The sequence below is a fragment of the Anser anser genome, assembly GCF_964211835.1.
Source record: "Anser anser genome assembly, chromosome: 30".
NCBI lineage: Eukaryota > Metazoa > Chordata > Aves > Anseriformes > Anatidae > Anser > Anser anser.
Window position 1 is genome coordinate 1,996,578 of NC_139751.1, and position 19,196 is coordinate 2,015,773.

Here is a 19,196-nt window from a genome sequence, read left to right on the forward strand (position 1 = left end):
TTTGGGTTTACTTCTTTCTTGCAGACAGCCTGTAGGTTATTTGCATGCAAATACAGCGCGAGTTAGTAATGCCAGAGAGAGAAAAACACATACGGGCTCGTGGAGCACGGTCGTCTTTGCTGGAAAGTGTCTTTTTAGTCTTCCATGACACGGCAGCTGCTTGTCGGGTCTGTGCTGACAGAACTTTGAAGCACGCTTCAGTAATCTGTCTGCATTTCTTTGCTTCCCCTTGCTGTTTCCAACATGCTAAAAATCATCAAAACAGTGAAATACTGTCCCGCGGCTGCAGGAAGAGGGATGAGAATGTGTTCCCAGTATCCAATCATCTGCTTATTCTGCCTGTTCTTAAGAAAAGAATTTATTGAAGCAATTTATCCTGACTAAATGTGATATAAATCTGAGCACATGTATGTACATACCAGTCATATTCTGTAGTGAACGAGCAGCTAAATCTTTCTGTAAAGAATGAGTGAATCCTCTTGACACTTTGCAAGATCAAGTAAACTGAGGGTTTTGCAGCATGTTAGTCCCCAATTTTTTTTAATAGAGCTGCTTGTTATGCTATCAGAAGGAGCTGGCAGGCAGCCTGAAACGCCGCTGGGTTTTTGTTTTGTTTTCCTGCCTCTGTTTCGCTTAGGGTTATCAAAACCCCGAGAGTGACAGCTGATCCATTTCTTTAACTTCTCAAACAGCTTTTATCTGCATCAGAAGCATGAACTTCGGGGTCTGCCTACCTCGTGTTTTTCTTACTGGTGAAGGCAGCAAGCTGCTTAAGTGACGGCGGTAAGGACGGATCCCTGACCTGTGTTAATTAAAACACCACAGCATTGGCTGCCCTGCGAAATACAGCAGTCTCCCTCCGCGATAATTATGCTACGTGTTGAACAATAAGCTTTGTTTGTTGATGAAACAAATCCATCCCCAACCTCATCCCACACGCCGGAGCTTAAACATTCAAGGGCGATTTAAAGTCTTCCAGCACCAGGCTGCTTCTGACAGCAAGGGGCATTGCAACTCTCCTTGAAAGCTCGGTGACTTCGCTGCTGCCTCGGTGCCACGGCTCTCGCCTTGGCGCATTGTCATCGCTGACGGTTGCAGACTGCAGTGTGGACTAGCAGAGGAACTGAGGTTTTGGGGGTTTTTGGGGAGCAGGCTCTAAGCATGACGGCATAGCCTCCCCTTTCACACCTCCTCGCTGGCGTACCTGGCCGCGAGGACTCCAGGAGGAGCGCTCAGGCTCTCGTGTTGCCAGCTCTCAGGATGCTCCCTGCTATTTACACCCCCGGAGTTCCGCTCAAACACTAACCTGGGAGCCCCCACGAGTGCAAACTTGTGCCTCTTGCTTTGGAGGCAGGAAGCAACTCGTCGAAGCCTGCACGTGTCGTTGACTAAATGCAGATTAAGAAGGCTGGAAGTGATGCCTCTTGCTTCTGCCTCCAGCGTGATGGACAACGCTGCCTGCAGCTACGGGGAGCCTTGGCTGTGCCGAGTGCTGCGCACACATCTTTGTCCCTTACAGGCGAGGAAGACGGGCACAAAGCAAGACTGGCTGTTGGGAGGGGAAAAACAAGATCCAGGTTGCCCAAAAGAGCAGTTGTTGGACCTTTAGTCTGTCTGTATCCCTGTACAGGAGTCTTACCACCTGCCGTGCTACAAAGAGAGTAAAATAACTAGTAGTGTTTGAGCGGATGTGTACTCTGTGTCTGATCTGATTTCTGTTATTTTCTTACAGAAAATGTATTAATTGGGTTACCTTCTGCTAGGACTCCATAGTAAAAGCTCAAGCCCTGTCTCTTGACTCCGGCTTGCAGCTTTCTGCGCAGCTCACTGAAGGTTTAGATGCAATCCTTCTGGACCTCAAGCGCTGGTGGTAAAATATGTTTCAAGAGTTTTCTGCTTCCGTTCTTCGCAGCGTCAGGGAGTTGATCTGAGCAGTGGTTCGGTGTTACAGGAACATTTAACCTCTCCGTCTACCTCTCCGTCTCTCCTTGGTAGAGGCTGCTTTTGAGTGTAGGACGTCCTCAGCTCCCTGGGCTTCTCTGCGCCTTCGGAGCAGGCGGTGGCAGCTGCTGGGTTACCTCCGGTAGGACGCAGCAGGTGCACCGAAGCGATTCCGCTTGGAAGAGATGCAGTCGGTTGTGGAAGGATGCAGGTGAGGTCCCTGCTTGTTTAGCAGCAGAAGCAACGGTTCAGCACGTCCATTTCTCAAGTTCCCAGTGGGAAGCTTGGGGGAAGTTCAGGATGGTGCCAACTCCTCTTTTTTCATGAGTTCACATTGAGACCCATCTTGCTGGGTCACCTCAAGGCTGGTCTTCATCACGATTTAATCTTCTAGCGCAGGGCTGGTGGCACCCTCGAGTTCTGCCAGCCCCATCCCACCTCTGGGGGTTTTCCTGGGGGGCTGCTGGGCTGTTCCTGGCCGCATTCGTTGCCTTTATTGTGAAGTTTGCCCTGTGCTAGGGAGGTTTTGGCTGCTCGCCCGTTACATTTGTGAGAGGGCTATTTATCCTTTGTGAGTCCGTGTTTGCATAGGCCCTGGCGTTTTGCTTAATAAATCCAAACGCAGCCTGGTGTCGTGGACGTCTCTCCCTTTTGGGGGAGAAGGGCTGGCAGCTCCTTGCTGCTAGCTTTTGGTTGTTGCTGGTTTGTACTGTGGCCGAACCAGGGCTCGGGGTGGGGAATTCCACCTCGTGTAGCCACCCACTTCAGCTGCACGCATTGAAAAATAGCCTTTTTTATTATTAAACAAAACGCATATTGGTGTCTTTTTTAAGAAAAGCAAAAGGGGGCTGTTCTCTGCAGGCCGTGCGCTCGCCCTGTGCCGTGAAGTCGCGTTCTTCGGACACTTTCTCATATAGCTCCTAAAAATAACAAGTCTCCCCACCCTCCCGCCGCCGCTCGGCGCGTGCGTGCATGCGTGCATTCATGGTTAGAAATGCAAAAGGCTGGCTAAAAGAGCCTGTGTCTCCGTGAATGCCTTCTGGCCGCGGTCTGGTTTCGTTTCTGCTCTTGGCTGTAGCAGGCTGACATGCGTGGCTGGAGCCAAGCGCTGAACTTGGAGGAGGAGATGCTGGAAGCGACGCGAACAGCCAGAACGTGTTCGCGCAGTAAACCCCCCGAAGAGATAGCATTTGGTTTATTATAGCTTTTTAAAATCCTGCTGTAAAAATATCAGTGGGTGGAGGGAACCATTATTTCTTGAATTTGAGGTGGTGGGGGTTACTTTATTTACTCTTATTTTTTTTTATTAATAAGAATAGCTTCACTTGTAGCATAATAGGACTGAGTGTTTTGTTATCCTTGGCTATAATCTGTGATAAACTACCCCTGCCACCAGCCTTGTAGTTTACCCACTAGGGAGCCAGATTATTGCCTTGTAAAACGGAGCACCACTCCTATAATCCCTTAATTAATTAAATGACAAATTTTAGCTCTCTCCCATTGAAAATATAACTTGTACGTAGAGAGGACTTGGATTTATTTGCTCGCTTCTCGCTTGCGCGTTTTTCTTTTTTTTTTTTTTTTCCTCCTGGAGATTGTCACCATCTCTGCTCGTGTGTCCGTGCTTCCTACCCTCAATCCGAGGGGAGGGCGAAGCAGCAGCCTCGACACTCTCCGCCTGTGGCTATTGGGATGTTTCGTGTGTCTTTGCTGGGCTTGGGCACCTCTTTGTGAGAGATGAGCGTTGTCCCCGTCCTGCAGGGGATGAAATATATAGAAATATATAGACTGGGTGAAGAAGAACTCAAGAGCAGCCCTGCAGAGAAGGGCTTGGGGGTCCTGCTGGACGAGAAGCTGGACATGAGCCGGCAAGTTGGCCTGGAAGGCCAACTATGTCCTGGGCTGCATTAAAAAAGGGGTGGGCAGCAGGGAGAGGGAGGTGATTGTCTCTTCTACTCTGCTCTTGTGAGACCCCACCTGGAATACTGCATGCAGGCCTGGGGCCCCCAGCACGAGAAGGATGTGAAGCTCTTGGAAGGGGTCCAGAGGAGGGCCACGAAGATGATCAGAGGGCTGGAGCACCTCTCCTTTGAGGAAACGTTGAGGGAACTGGGCTCGTTTAGCTTGGAGAAGAGAAGGCTCTGGGGAGACCTCACTGCGGCCTTCCAGTACCTGAAGGGAGCGTCATTGCGGCCTACTTGAAGGGAGCGTACAAACAGGAGGGGGAACGCCTGTTTACATGAGTTGATAGCGATAGGACAAGGGGGAATGGTTTTAAACTAAGACAGGGGGGATTTAGGTTAGATATCAGGAGGAAGTTTTTCCCTCGGAGGGTGGTGAGGCACTGGGACGGGTTGTCCAGGGAGGTTGTGGATGCCCCATCCCTGGAGGCATTCGAGGCCAGGCTGGCTGCGGTTCTGGGCAGCCTGCTCTGGTGGTTGGTAACCCTGCCCGGAGCACGGGGGTTGAAACTAGGTGATCTTTAAGGTCCTTTTCAACCCAAGCCGTTCTATGATTCTATGAAATTGAGACGTGGAGAGCAGAAAGTGGCCGGGCCCTCCGGAGAGCCGCTGGTGGGGCCTCGGAGGGAGCCCAGGCGTGGACAAGTGCTCGTGTCCTGGCCGGTGGCCCGCGCTGTCGCACTGTCACGGTTCCCAATGAGCCCTTCCAGCCACGCTTCCTCCTCCACTTTGTACGTGAAAAATCAGCCAGGCCCTCCGAAGCCTTACTTAAACTCGGGTTGGATTAATTTCTCTTCCCTGATGGCGATCTAGGGCACAAGGAGATCCTCCTTCCCTGTGATTAATGACGGTCCTGCAGAGGGCTGCTTCTGCTCTTGAGATTTTTAATATTTTTTTTTTTAGCTTATTTAACAATTTCCTCTTCTCTCCTTTCTCCCCAGCTTAGCTGAGCTGCATGAAATATGGGAGACGACAGGCCGTTTGTGTGCAATGCCCCCGGCTGCGGACAGGTACGTTTACAGTATACTTTATTGTGAATGTGTCGTTGTGAATCAAAGTGGCTGTTTTATCACTGAGGCAAAGAGTTTAAAGCCGGTGTTTTACGTGATCACTGGAGGTAATCAGATCAGAGGATTTGCAGTGTGTAAATCCAGGTTATGAGCAAGTGCAGGCACTCCAAAGTAATGAAAGCTGCCTGGCTCTGCGGCGTGTTGTTATTCTGTCGGTGTTTTCCCTGAGACCCACACAGCCCAGAGGAAACATGCTGATCTCCCGTTAATGTTTTCTGATAACGTTGCTCATCTTCTTTCAAGGCTGTTTAACCAAAGGACAGGCATTCGCTCTCTGTCAGGATGAGTTAGCTGCTGTGGCATATTCTGTAAAGCAGCTGAGAATGTGACAGTTGATGGTTCGTGTTATGCGAACCCCAAACTGCCATGGACTATTTTGGGCTCCAAAAAAAAAAAAAAAGAAAAAAGACCCATTGTGAATTTTTTTTCTTCCACGGCTGACTTGCTGGGGTTGGTTACGGCCTTGCAAAACTTTTGCTGGCTTTCTTAGGGCAAACGCTTATCCTTGAATGAGTCACATCCCCTTTGCAGCAATAGGACCCTTCTCGTAGGTGTGCCTGCCTGGGAAGGCACCTTTTTGTTGGACTTTGATGAAATTAGTGCTTTCCCAAAGCCCAGTTTGGAGTCTCTCAGTGGCGTAGCATCTTGGTAGCTTTCCTGCTGTAGTAACGGGAGGGACAGGGGGATTCTGTAACCCCTGTTGGGGCCGTTTTAATGGGATTTATTAGGAAGCGGGGCTTCTGTGGAAGTACAGAACTGTACGGAGTCCAAGGAAAATTGGGTTTGTCTGTTCCGAAGCGTTTGAACCTCTTATGGTGGAGGGAGAGGGGAATTGTGGGTTTTAATTAGCTATTAAGTGGTCTACACACGCTTTGTTTTCCTGACTGCAACCACTGGATGCCAGGTTGCCAAACTGTTGTGCCTGTGACGCATTTGGGAGGTCTGACCGATCCCAGGGTGGTATTCCTGTCCCCCATGTGATTCTTTGGGGTATTTAATACTTTAATGCCTCTTGTGGGTCTCTTAATTGGAATTAAAGATAATTCTCCATCCTTGGGGCATGTCTTCAGAGACTGCATGTGAATTCTGTGACGCATTTATTTTTATAGCGCAGAAATGGGTCAAAAACCTCATCTGCAAACTCTTGGGGACTGGGGATATTAAAAAAAAAATACACAGTTACGACTCCTTAGCATTTTGGTCATTCTGGCACTAGTCTCATCTGAAGCATTTTCTATCCACTTGCAGGTGATCTTCCTTTTTTTTTTTTTTTTATAAGCTGCTTTTTATCTTGAACTTCTTTGCCTGTGAAATTGTGCAAGTCATTTATAAAATGTATTAGCTGTATTTGAGCACTTAATGATGTGAGCACTTCAATCATACAACCTTAAAATCGGATTCAAACAAGCAATTAAGGCAAACAACAATGTATTTAAATTTAATCTCCCACAATCTCCCACAAATGACATATAAAGGTGGTTGCTTCCTCCTTTCGCTGTTCCAGACTGCTGCTTATGGGTAATTCTGACAATTCTTCATGTTAATATTGAAATGTTAGAATCCGGGTAATTCATACCGGTATGATTCATTGTGATCTAACCTGACCTCGTGCACAGTTTCCTAGAACGTCCTTCAATACCTGTTCAAACCAGAGCATGTATTAAATAATGATGATCCAAGCTTGATTTAAAATATTTCCAGTGATGGAAAATTCACCACAGCCCTCGGTTAAGTTGTTCTAATAGTTAATTGCTCTCTCTGGTAAGGAAAAATTATGCCTTATTTCCAGTCTGAACCTGTTCAGCTGCAGCTTCCAGGCTGTGGATCTTACTAATTTTTGTTTCTTAGACAGAAAATCCTTTCTATCAAATTTCTGATGTCTGTAGGTGTTTACTGATGGGTCAAGTCACCCCTTAACGGTGCTTTGGGCTAACTGAATACATAGAGCCCCAAACCTCTCCCTATAAGTCCTAGAATCTTGCGTGCATTTTTTTTTTTGTCCTTTATTCTCCAAATCTCTTCGTGTTGAAGCTTTTTCGAGCCTTTACAAATTCTGCTCGCCATTAAAACGCAGCGGTACCAGCTGGAAGGATGGTGGAAGGATCAGCCCAAATCAGTGTTCAGTGGGCAAGTGGAATAAAATTGGATCCTCCAGATGAGCCGTACAGGGAAGTGCAGTTGGCTGCTTCAGATCTGGATTTATTTTTAGTATTCGATGTTGGGGGGATGATGGCTGCCAGCAGCTGTCTGCGGGGCTTGAGCTCTCGAGCACGTGCTGCATTGTTTCCCCAGCAGCTTGTGGTGCCTTTTGGCACTAAAACCTGACCCTCGGCAAGCCGCCGTGGATCATCCCATCAAAAATGGCTTATTCGTGTAGGCTGATGTTAAAGCGAAGCCTTAATAAGGGTCAGAGGTGGCTGCGCCTCTCTCAGTTCATTCCCTTGTTTCCTAAAGATTGAAACGCTTGTCTTCAAACACAGGTATCAGGGGCAGTGAAATCCCCGGGATCCCAACCTTCCTACAGGTGCCGAATGCCTCTGGCACCCGTGAGAGTCGGCAGGATGCAGAGTTTTGAGCTTTTTGGAAGGTAATTTGATTTTCACCCCAGCACACAAACGGTGTGTTGTCACTGAAAGCACAGGAGGATGTTTCCCAGCCCAAAAAAGAGCCAGGCTGTGGCTGGCACTGGAGGAGACTTCCTTGCAGGTTTTCTTCTGATCCTTGAAGACCTCTGTGTGCATCTTGTGTAGGAAGAAAGCCGTTGCAAAGGGAGGGTGCCGTTGGCTGTTGAGCCTCTCTGCCTCTTCGGTCATCACGGTCATCATTTTCGGGACGCTGCCTTCGCCAGCACGGCTCCGATGTCTCTGTTCCGTTCTCTCATCTCTAAACCTTTGAGCCCATGCCTGACCCGCTGGCATGTTTTGGTCCTTGCAGATTTCTGCTCTCTTGGGTATTTCCCTGTTTGAGGGGTGCGATCTGTTTTTGGTGGGCTGCTCCCCAACCAGTCCCCGTGCCCGGGCCACCGCAGTCCCAAGCAGGCTGCGATGGGCTTCGGGCTTCTGTGATCAGCTGGGGGAGCAGGCACAGGGAAGTCAGCAGTCCTTTTCCTCTCCCTAAAATCAGCGATCTGCCTCCTGCAAACGCTGCTTTGAGGCGCACAGTACATGGGAGGTCATGGGAGAAGGGAGAGCAGAGCCAGGCTAATTTGAACAGGAGACTGCAGGCAATTACTGGGAAGCCAGTGGTGATTTTCCCACTTCGGTTTAAAGGAAAAAAAAAATCTGTTGCTTCCCAGTGTAATTCCTTTGTATCATTAGCCGGTTCTTCCCCTCTACAGCTAGCACCAGCCCTGTCTGCTGTGCTTTTTGCCTCTTTCCTGCTTTCCCTTTGTCCCTTCTATGTAGAAAAAAGGCCATAAAGCGAATTTTTCAGGGAAGTGCGGAGGGGGAAGGGGGAACGGCCACCAAAAATAGACGGGCAGGTCTTGCTGTGCCCTCCCGTATCATCACAAGCAGTGGGCTTTCAGTGGGCACGTAAACATGTTTTGGTTGCTAGGTCTTTAATGGTGTTATTTTTGGATTCTGCATGCGATCGCTTCCCAACGGCGAGGCTGCTGCGACACAGCTGACTTCTAAATGCGCCGCATATACTGCTTTTAAAGAGGATTCTTCTCAAGGTCATTTATCCGGTTTCTGCTCCAAGAGGACAGCTGGCACGTTTTTCCCTGGCCCCCTTCCCCTAGCCCCCTCTGCACGGAGGGAGAAGAGCGCTTCGATGGGGCCGTGAGCCCCGCGCTGCTGCCTCGAAACGCCCGCGGGAGGCGTGGAGCTGTGCCCCGAGTCAGGCTTTCATTGAACACCTTGGGTGAAACTAATCTGGAGGTGGTGCGCGCTGCTAATCGTTAGCAAAATCTCCTAATCCCATTTAAAACACTCTGAGTGATGAAAGACAGCCTTGGCGCAACCGAGTGTGAGCTGTAAAGCAAAGCGTTGCCGTTAAAGTCGAAAGGTATTAACGAAGTCTGTGTAATGATACAGCTCTGACTCATTAACACGGGGTAATTAAAGCTTCGGCCAGCGTGCTGAAGGCATCCAGAGCAAAGGTCTGGGAGGAAGGCAGGGGCTTCGGCTGGGCTCGTGCTGCTTCGTTGCTGTGATCTGGTGGTGGCAGAGGGAAGTCGCTCACCGGCTGGGTTCGTTTCCTCCCTTGGAAGGCTGTGTTAAAGACTCCGTGCTGTGCCTGGAGCCTGATCTGGGCAGGGAAAGCCGGTGCTGTGCGCGTTGCAGGAGGGACGTGCCCCTCCGACAACTTCTGCTCCTCTCCTGAAGGCTTGGGCAGCGCTGGATGCGGGAGGTTTTATGAAGCATCGTAACAGAGGACCATCTTTATTAATAAAGCTATTTTGCCCGCTCCTGGTGCCCAAACTAACGAAGGGCCCATAACCCTGAATATGTTCTACTGGGAGCAAGACTTTGCCTGGCCCTTGCCTCCCCACTCGGTGCCATTCCCCTCTTTATAAGTGACACAAATCATCGCTCGGGTCCTAATTCCAGCACTACGGTTATACAGGCCATTTCCTCAAACAATCGTTTGCTTTTTAAACCCCCCCCTTAATTTAACAATTTATTCCCCTTAAACCCACGCCACTGAGGTGATGCTCGTGCAGTGTCCGAGAAACGCAGAGCCCAGAACTTTCACGAGGCCAGAAAATGATTTTTCTTCTTTGTGGTTTATTGTATCCTCTTATCTTGTCATATAATAGAAATAATGTTTATGGCATTGAGGCCTCAGCATCACTTGGCATTTAACCAACCTCAAAAGCAGTTTATTGCTTTGTATACTCTGCCGCCATGACCATTATCCCTTAAATCTCTATTGCTTTGTAATATACGAGGCAACAAATGGCTCCGGCGATTGGTTAAATGCGGAACTGAAGCTAAGGTGTGTTTTGGAGCTTGTATAATCCAAACGAATATAGATTATCCCTTTTATACCAGGCCTGGTACAGAGAGGGGGCAAAAAAACGACCCTCGTCTCCCTCCGAGCAGCTTTCCAGCAGTGAGCGCTCCTTGTCGTGGTCCAAACTTTCGGGTGGCCTGGGACCCGCCTGGTTCCTGGGCTCGGAGGTTTGCCGTGGGGCTCGCAGCCTCCCGCCGATGGATGCTGGCGGCGGCCCGAGCCGGGGTTTGTGCCGGTGCCTCCTTATCCCAGCTCCGCTGCTAGGAGGAACGAGTCTTGTCCCTGTTCCCACAGGTGTCTCGGCGGCTGAAGGTCCTCGGTGGAAGCAGATCAGTCAGGACAAGCTGGTGTGATAGGAAGAGGCAGAATAATGTAGTGGAGCGAGTAGGGAGGTGTGCAGGGCAGCCCGGAGGTGAGAGGAAGGCAGCGCCCGTGCCCGTCTACTTTACAGCAAAGCATCTTTCTTTCACGGCAATCCCAAAGGCTGGCTTTGTTTCCGTCCTTCTCTTGTCCTTCCCGTTACGGGGTGGAGCAAGGTAAGAAAATATTCCCTGCCTCGAAGGTGCCAGGAGCCAGCGGTACTCAGAGGAGACGCAGAGGGGTGTGTGAGCCCTGCTGGAGCTTGCTGCCGGGGCCACGCGTGCGCAGGGCACGGATGTGTTCGCTTTGAATACGAGCACGAACAGAAAGAAATATTTGTGCATTGATTTAACAGCCTCAGCCTCAGGGCCTGCCTCTTGAGACTCTGCTCCTGGCGCTCACGAAGGGAAGGCAGACGAGCTGCGTGAGACACTCAGAGGGTTAAAATCGAGTCTTGGAGAAACTTCAGCCCAATTGGCTACCTGCTGTTAGAGCAAGCAGGAATTTAAACGGTGATTAAGCAGAGTTATGACACCCCGTCCTCCCATAGAGATTGTTACTGTCCTGGCACGGGAACTGAGTGGGGCTAGCCTTGGACACAGGCGCAGGGTGTTTTTCCTAAAGAATCCCGGCTCCTAACACCCCCCAATTTAATGAGGTAGGAGCCGGTATGGCTTTGGAAATCGGAGCCTTATTAAGCAGGAGAGCAGCTTCTGTGGAGCAGGGCGGGTGGCAGCAGTCACTGAAGCTGGACAGGGCTGGTGAGAGCTGGGAGCCAGGAGCAGGACTCGCAAGCTCCCCCTCCGGGGCTCCGTGCCGGGACCGACACCGGGTCTCTGCCTGAGGTCACCCAAGCACCTCGCGGTGCCACGGGGCACCTGGGGACGAAAACGAGGGGCTGGATCCTCCGGGAAGCAGTTCCCATCCGTCCGCGAGCCCTTGGAGGCGTTACAGAGACCTCCCCTGCTTGCCCTAAAGGGTCACAGCCTGGTGGGGTTGAGCCGAGGCTGACGCCCCTGTGCGCCAGCCAAATACTAAAATGAAAAAGTGGGGATGTTAACGATGGAGCCAGAATAAAAAAAAATAATAATAATTCTCCAAGCTTTTTGTTATGCTTGGGCACAGATACCCCTTGTCTGCACTTAGCATGCGAAGTCACGTATATGTTGTGTCCCTACTGCACCCGAGTGATTTGAAGAGCTGAGCCATAAACTAGAGTTTCTCTTCTGGTTTTTAAATCCGAGGAAATGTCTGAGGCTCCGTGGCGAGGAATTCCTAGCTGTATGTGCCTGCTTGCTTCACATCTGCAGCTTTTTATTTGAAGCTGCCACAGCTGAAATAAAATTCTGTAGAGAAACATCTTGGTTAAAGGTCTTCCATTATTTTCCAGGAGTGCAGGTTTCCCGAGTTAATTATTTATTTCAAATTAAGGCCTTTACAGCTGCAGTACCTGTGCAGCAGGCACGAAATGGCAGATGCTGCACAAATCTCTGAGCATTTACAGTACGTAATGGGTCCGTGGCAAAGTAGTGCTTGGTTATAGTAACTCTTTAGGTTGTTAGCATCAAAAGAAGTGAATTAATTTGAATTGTAACTCATGTGTTGTCGGCAGAGCGAAGTGATATCTCCCACCTCTTGCTGAAGGTATTTTTGGAGGTGGGGAGGGGAAAGCTAATTTTGAATAATAATAAGCTTGAGAAGGCATCTGAAACCAGTAAACGTTTATTTTTTACACTCCTATAACTTAAAAACGGCCAAACCAATTTAAACCAAATTGGATAATAAAAAATATTGCTCCTAGGCTGAGCCCCTGTATGCCAAGTTCCAGCCTAGAATGAATTTTTATGACCAAATTATAAACCCCCTAGAAATGAAGGTTTAAAATGGAAATGTTGACAGACCTTTAACTACAAAAGCACTATAATAGAACTTCTTTTTTTATAAAATGGCTGTTTTAAAATATAATTAAGACTTAAATATTATTTAATAGCGGCATTTCCTGTAAGTTAAAATCTTTATCATTCCTCCGGCTGGGGTTCGCTGCCAGTTCTGCGAATGCCACTTCTGCTTTGCATTTGAAGCACGTGCGCGGCGCTGAACCGACACAGACACTTGTCTGTCAGATGGAAATGGCTCCGGACAGCTTTCCAAATCCCCCGTTTCTAAATAAGAGCCTGGATGCCAAAGGACTCGCCGGACCTGTGCGCAAACCCCGCGGCCGTGCAGAAAGCGTCGCGTAAGCCCGTGCCAAAGAGCCGGCTCTCGATAACGTGGAACGCCGTTTTCTTCGCAGGAAAACGTCTTTGCATCCCCTCTGGTTGATTTGGTGTTAAGCACGAGCTCTCTTTTAGTGCTGTGGCCTCTTTGGTGCCCCCCAGCCCGTGCCCAAAACCTCTCCGGGCAGTGGCCGCGCTGCGGAGAGGACAGGTAACGAATCTGGAAGCCCTCCACAAGCACTGCAGCATGGAGAGGCAGCCTTGCAGGGACGAGGAGGACAGGCTTTTCTTTTGCAAGGGCTTTCTGCAGGCTTCTTCTCCCCCTCCTGCAGCGCGGGCGCTGCCGCGGCTCCGCGCCGCCGTCCTCCCCGATGCCCTTTTGGTGCCGGTGCTGGCCCGGTGCCACGGGGCAGCTGTCACCCCACCCAGCCCGGGCTTGGTTTTCATCCATGCCCCCCCCCCCCCCAAGCCTTTTCTTGGACTGGCTAATTCCTCTATTTTGCTGCCTTTCTTCCCCTCTGCACCCTCCCCATGGTTTAAAAATAACCCCGGGCTGGTTGCTGCAGTGCCACGGGTGCAGGGAGCGTTGCAACACCCGCTTCCCGTCGTGGCACATGGCAGGCTTCAAAGTGACACTAGCCAGGGAAGAGTAACGGTTATTGCAGGGTGTCCTCTGCGTTTTCCCCCTGGATTTCTTCTTCTCTGCATCCTTTTTGCCTGCCAGTAAGCTCCTGGCTTCAGCCCTGCTGCCAAACCCCTTCTGGTGCAGCCCTTGTGATGTAGTGGTGGTGCTGAGAGCGGGAGGCAGAGCCCGTGAGATCTCCACCTTAATTTTCTGGGGCGATGTGTTTCGTGCGTGGCTTTTCTTGTTTGTTTGGGGAAGAAGACGACTGGCAGAAGGCACCTGGGAACTGGGAACGTTTGCAGGGGAGGCTCCGAGACGCTGCAGGCACGCTCGTGCTGCTCGCCCTCCTCGCCGGAGCCCCGGGGGTTGCTCTGCAGCTGCAGCCACGTGTGAAGGGCTGGGTGGGCGAGGGCAGCTTTTCCCTCCTGCACAGGGCTTGGGACATGGGTGCCTAAGGCCACTGGGGGAGGCGGCTGCTAGAAAGGGCATGCACTGCAGCAAAATTTATCTGGAAGCTGTTGTTGGATGCTTTCGTCTACCGCAGCGTCCTCCTGCGCGTGCAGCACTAGGGGGGGACTGGCAGGAGTCTCTGGAAGGTGCACTGGGTGTGCTTGGTGAGGCTTTAGAGCATATTTCTCTAAAAACCTCTCAAATCCAATTAAATATATGTCTGTTTTTTTTTAATGAATTGTTTTAACCATACATAGAGGAGATAAGTAACTGAAACTTGCGTTAGTTCCTTTCTGCTTCTGGTTTTCTAAAAAAAAATAATAATCTGCCCTGACCCTGGCTTCTCACGCTGGAGATGCAATGAGATTTGGCAACAGCTTTCACATTTCTTAGAGTTATCTCTTCTGGTGAACGCCTATTCTAAAAAAAAAAAAAAAATAAAGCTCGTAATAGGATTTCTTGGCCGTATCGGCTGCTGTAGCAATTAAAATGAAGAAATAGCACCTCTGGATTTGAAGAAATAGCTGCGTGCTTTTCCCCTCTGCCGCCCCAGAGATGCTGTGCTGAGGCTGCAGGCTGCCTAATAACGCCTTAAAATATGCAGCAGCCGGCTTTAATGCAGGTCCTGTCAAAGAAAAGGCTGGCGGAGGACGAGCCGTGCTGCAGAGCCATCCGCCGCCGCGCCGGGCACGCTCGCCGCTCGCTTCATTAGCATCCTTGTTCATTTTGGCATCAGCCGGGGTATATGAGGCGGCACGCAACCGGCAAACCTATCGCGTGTTGCAGTGGAATAGCCAGTAATGGAGCTAATTGCCCTTTTGGAGCACCTCTCGTCCCAGAGGATCCTTCAAACCGCTCGCAAATCACAGCCGAAGCGCACCCACCGCCGAGCTGCGGCGCTGGGGTGGTTCGGTTCCAAAGGGAGCCCCTCCTGCCAGCCACGAAGGGGGCGAGGGCTCAGGGGCAGCGGCAGAACCTTCTTTGGAGCTGCCCAAAACTTGATTTCGCCTTCTGTGCTTGAGAGGAAGGGCGCTGAGCAGCTCCCGGCCTGATTCCCAGGGCAGGTTGGGCTGCCGAGCCCGCTGCGTTTCAGCGGGCGACTTGCAAACTCAGGGGTATAAATACAGAGAAAGAGAGGAACCAGGATATTCTCCCTATCTCTTCTCATATATATTTATTCATGTCCGATACACGTCCATCTACATTATATATATATAAAAATATGCACATAGCCTGGCTCGGAGCCCCCTTTTATTGGGGCCATTCGATGCCACATACATGAGCAGAGCGGGAGGGAAAGTCCCCAGTGGAAATTTCTGTGGGTTACAACACGGGAGAACATCCCCCCGCTTGGAAAGCGGCCCCTGCGCGGCACCCAGGGGTGCAGGTTCAGCAGGGTGCCCACTCATTGCGAGCATTTTGGTATTTCAGGGTGTTTTTGGTATTTCGGAGCCGGCTTTAGGGTTCTTGCCCTTTCTCAAGGGTCCCCCCCTGCAGAGCCGCGTGCGGGCTCTCGCAGCCCCTCGAGCTGGATCTGGAGTTTCTCAGGTGCTGCCAGGTTTGCAACAATTTCTTTTATTTCTTTCATTTTTTCTGAGCCCCGTCCTTGCTGTTTGCTCCCAGATTACGAGGCGGTTTCCACTTTCTTGAAGCTGGGGGGGGGGAACAAGGAGGGAGGGTTTCCCCTTTCTTGGGAACATGATCGGGGCTGCAAAAATACCCACAAAGGAGCGTGGCTGCGGGCTTGCAGGGAATGCTTTCTTCTCGTTTTGATTTAAGGGGCTTTCACAGCCGCGGAGTTTCTGCTCCGAACAAAATAATCTCAGCCCAGTCCTCACCTAGAGCTCTCGCCCTATATCAAAAATGCAAACGGCGTGTGCTGCTAGCACGAGGCCATAAATCGAGCCGGGCTCTTTTATTAACTTGAAATTAGACTGATCTGAAAACTTGCCGGTGCTCTGGAGCTCAGGAGGGGCAGAAAGCTGCCCGGGGCCGCGTGCTCCCGCAGCAGCGGGCAGAGCTGCCCGTGTTGCCGCGTTGGCCGGCGAGTTTAACCTCGTGCCATCTTACCTCCAGACCTGCTTTTCATCCCTGCTCCCTCGGAAAGCAAATGTGAAGCAGGGCTCTGGGTGTGGAGGTTTGGGCCTCTCCTCTCCTTCCCCAGCAAAAATGGTGCTGAGGAGCGTGCTTTGGGTCACGAGGGAAAAGAAGAGAGGCATCTTTTCCATCCTTACACCCCACACGGAGTCAGTAGCACCCAACGAGCTCGTGACCTCTTTTAATTTCAATCCCTAAACAGCAGCAAGGAGAGAGGGGGGACACGATTTTTTCAGGAGCCTGCATCCCTGCCCGCTTCTCTGAGCCCGGCAAGACCCGACCGAGCCCTGCAGAGGCGGCGGCCGGAGCTGGCTCTTGGCAAGAGGGGAGAAGAGGAAGGATTTCGGCCTCCGAGGATGCTCGCCGGGCCGGAGCCGGGCATTGTGCGGCGGCCGCTCCGCCCCTCTGCGGCTGACTGCGGCTTTCCGCCGTGGCTGCGGCTCGCCGCGATGCCGAGCAGGGGACGCCGCGTCCTCGTGCGCTTTGCGAGCCCCCGAGCCTCGCTGGAGAGCAAGGGTGGGATAGGAAAGCTCGAAGCAGTAATAATATCTCGGGTTCTTTCCAGAGGTGCTTCACGTGAGATCAGAGAATGGCAGCAGAGCTGATGGTAGGAGGGATTTCTAGGTAGGCTTTTTGTATTTTTTTTATTTTTAGGGGGTTTTTTTGGCCCCTCTCCTCCCCTCGGTGGCTGCTGCTTTGCTCGAGAACCTTTCTCTTAGAGACTCAGCTCTTCTTCGAGGTGTGAAAGCTCACAATAAGTATAAATACATTTATTTCTAGCCGCTCCTAATGCTGGAGGAAGCATTTATAAGGGACTGCTGGGTTTGGGCAGCCGCCGCGGTGCGCTGCCACTGGGGGCTGCGGTGCTGCAGCCGCACAAAGGACTGGCGCACGCATGTCGGCGCGTTACAGGCAGGAAGAAAAAAGCACCTTTTGGGCTTTTTTTTCGGTGTGCCTAAACACGTGGCCTATCTGCAGAAGTCCCCTTTGTGCACAGAAGGTGGCAAAGGGGGATTTTGCTCCGGGAGATTCGCCCCTTCCTCGGGTTAGCGGTGCTGGCTGGAGGGATTGAGGCTGAATAAGCCCGGGCTAAGGCAGGTCCTGAGAGCTTGGGCAGAAATAAAGAGGGCCGTGGAGCAGGAGAGGCTGGGCTGATGTTTGGTAACATCCCCGCCGTTCTTACAAAGTCCCCTGCAAATCTCCTGCGATGGTAAATCTCGGGAGGAGCGTGGCGTCGTGTTTATTTAACACCTGCTTAATGATGCAAGCTGAGAAACTGCACCACCACTTCCCGAGCACTTGTACCAGCTGTTTAGCTCAAATAATTTTTTTATATGCCGGATTAAAACAATAAAAACATTAAAGTCCTAAAATTCCCCCTGAGAGTAAACATCTAGACAATAAAGAATTGTGTGTGTAGGGGATGGGGTGGGAGAGTTCTGCAGCAGTGCAAAACAAGCTATAAATTAATCTCAGCAGTAAAGGCTGCTAAATGGAACCATTTCATAAAATGAAGTTCTTGCAGAACGTCGGAGCAGTCTGTCTTTGGGGCAGTTAAACGTTTTTGGCTTCTTAACTTCTTCAGGTTATTTATAAGCGGCGAATGTGTCTCGTGGCCGTGCCGGTCCCTCCTTTTAGGCAGAGAAGCGGGGTTTGAGAACGGGCGAGGGGCTCACGGTCACAAGGGTAATTGTCAGGAATTCAAAGCATCACCTGTCGCTTTTGTCTGCTCGAACCCTCCTCGTGTGGACTTCAGACAGGGCGATGAGCAGCTCGGTCTCAAAAAAAACCCCGTTTACAAGAATAAATACTCAAGGGACCGGATTTCAAGCAATCCAAGCCAGAGATAAAAATGCAGAGCGGCCCGTCCCACCAGTGTCTTGCTCCTGGGTGTTTTTCTGGCTCTTTTCTTCGCTTTTTTGGTGCAAGGCTCCTGCTTTCCCCTCCGCTGCTGCCACCCCAGCCACCTGCAGAGTCGCCGTGCGATGTGTCACCGGGTCCTCGCAGTGCTGAGGGTGCAGCTGCGAGCTCTTCGCTGCACAGCATCCCTGTCGGCATCTTAGTTCTGGCTCTCGTGCAATCTGCTAATTCACCTGCTCGCTTGGGATTAACCCGAGCCTTTGTTTCTGTGGTTGGGGGAGAGATTTCCTGCGCACGCTTCAGGTATTAAAAGCGGTTTGTGATCGCTGTGTTAGCTAGTCTCCCTTTTGTGCGGTGTCTGCCATAAACCTCAAACATCGGCGAGCTTTAGAAAAGAAAATTTCAATGCCTTTCGCTCGGACTGCGTGCGAAATTTTATTAACGGCGGCCCGTAACGTGGGCGGAAGAATGGTTGGGACCCCGAGGATGCGAGCGAAGCGGTTCTGGTGACCTCAGCTGTGTATTTCTGCACCGCTGAATCATCGCCCAGGTGGCACCCGGCAGGGCTCAGCTCTGCTGCCGGGGCTGGGAGGGGGCCGTAGATCAAACGGTCGCGGGGAAACGCGGCTTGCATTAAGCTTGCCTCCATCCCTCCTGATTTTTCTTGCACTTAAGAGTTTCTCCACTTAATTTTTATTAAGGGCTGCAGGTGGAAAGTAACGTTAAAAGGGTTTGCCATTAGCCAGGAGCAGCCAAGGAGGCAATTAGGAGCGAGCGAGAGCCCTGGGCCAGCGCGAATTGCAGCTGGGAAGCCTGCTGCAGACACAGAGGGGCTTTTGCTGGGGATTTGGCCAGGTCACCAAGTCCACCGGCAAGCACGGAGAGCTGGGAGCGTGCTAATGTGCTCCTCAGGCGTAATCCCGGTGTGTAGGCAGCTGAAACCTCCCCGTCGTGAGCTGCGGTGGTGGCAGGCGGTGGAGAAGAACGTGAGCAGAGCGAGGAGGTTTGCTTCCCCGGGAGCCTGCCCCGACTTGCCGGGGAAAGCTTGGCACCTTCTGCAAGCAGGCACGGTTGCATAATGATTGCAGCTGATTTGGGGAGAGGATCCGGCTCCTTGGCGCAGGTGATCTCTGGGTGCGGGATGGAGTGGCGCAAAGAGCTGGAGTTCGACCCCCGTGCAATAGGCTGCTCCGAGAAACCGTAAATCTCGGGAGAGAAGAGGGTCACTGAGAACCTCATCAGGGCGGGAGCAGCAGCGCCGCGTTAATACGCCCATAAATCTACCTGTTACGAGAAAACAGGTGGCTCTTCCGAGAGGCAGAAAGAGGCAAACGCCTGGATTTTTTTTTTTTTTCTGCCGTTGGCCTTCCTCCTTTTAGGAGCGAAATTACTGCCGCACCTCGTCACTTCTCGTGGGGAATCGTGGCCCTTACAAAATGAGGGGCTTGGGGTTTTGTCCGTTTGTGGGAACGCAGAAGGAGCTGGGGGGGGGGGTTGCCAAAAGCTCCGGGAGGAAGGTGCGAGGGATGCGCCGAGAAAGGCTGCGTTCTCGTGCGCCGTGGTGCTGAGATCGGCGTCAGGAAGCTTTTTTGTGCCATGGGATGGGTTGGCTGCAGGGGAAATCCCGCCCGAGCGTGGGATCCGGGAGCTGGGGTAG

At 51.4% G+C, this 19,196-nt stretch overlaps 1 protein-coding gene across 8 annotated transcripts in view; it reads left to right on the forward strand.

Annotated features, from left to right (window-relative positions):
• The window catches only part of LOC310888039 (cyclic AMP-dependent transcription factor ATF-7), a 66,968-nt gene that overhangs the window by 16,221 nt on the left and 31,551 nt on the right, over positions 1 to 19,196 (forward strand). For 3 of the 8 annotated variants that reach the window (XM_083814377.1, XM_083814378.1, XM_083814376.1), the window contains exon 2: positions 4,844 to 4,912. In XM_083814377.1, coding sequence (XP_083670503.1) covers positions 4,865 to 4,912 — 48 coding nt within the window. In that variant the 5' untranslated portion in view covers positions 4,844 to 4,864. Of the gene's footprint in view, positions 1 to 1,995; positions 2,153 to 4,843; positions 4,913 to 7,452; positions 7,560 to 19,196 lie in introns of those variants that run through there. The other 5 variants (XM_083814375.1, XR_014575815.1, XR_014575816.1 and 2 more) reach the window with 5 other exon arrangements.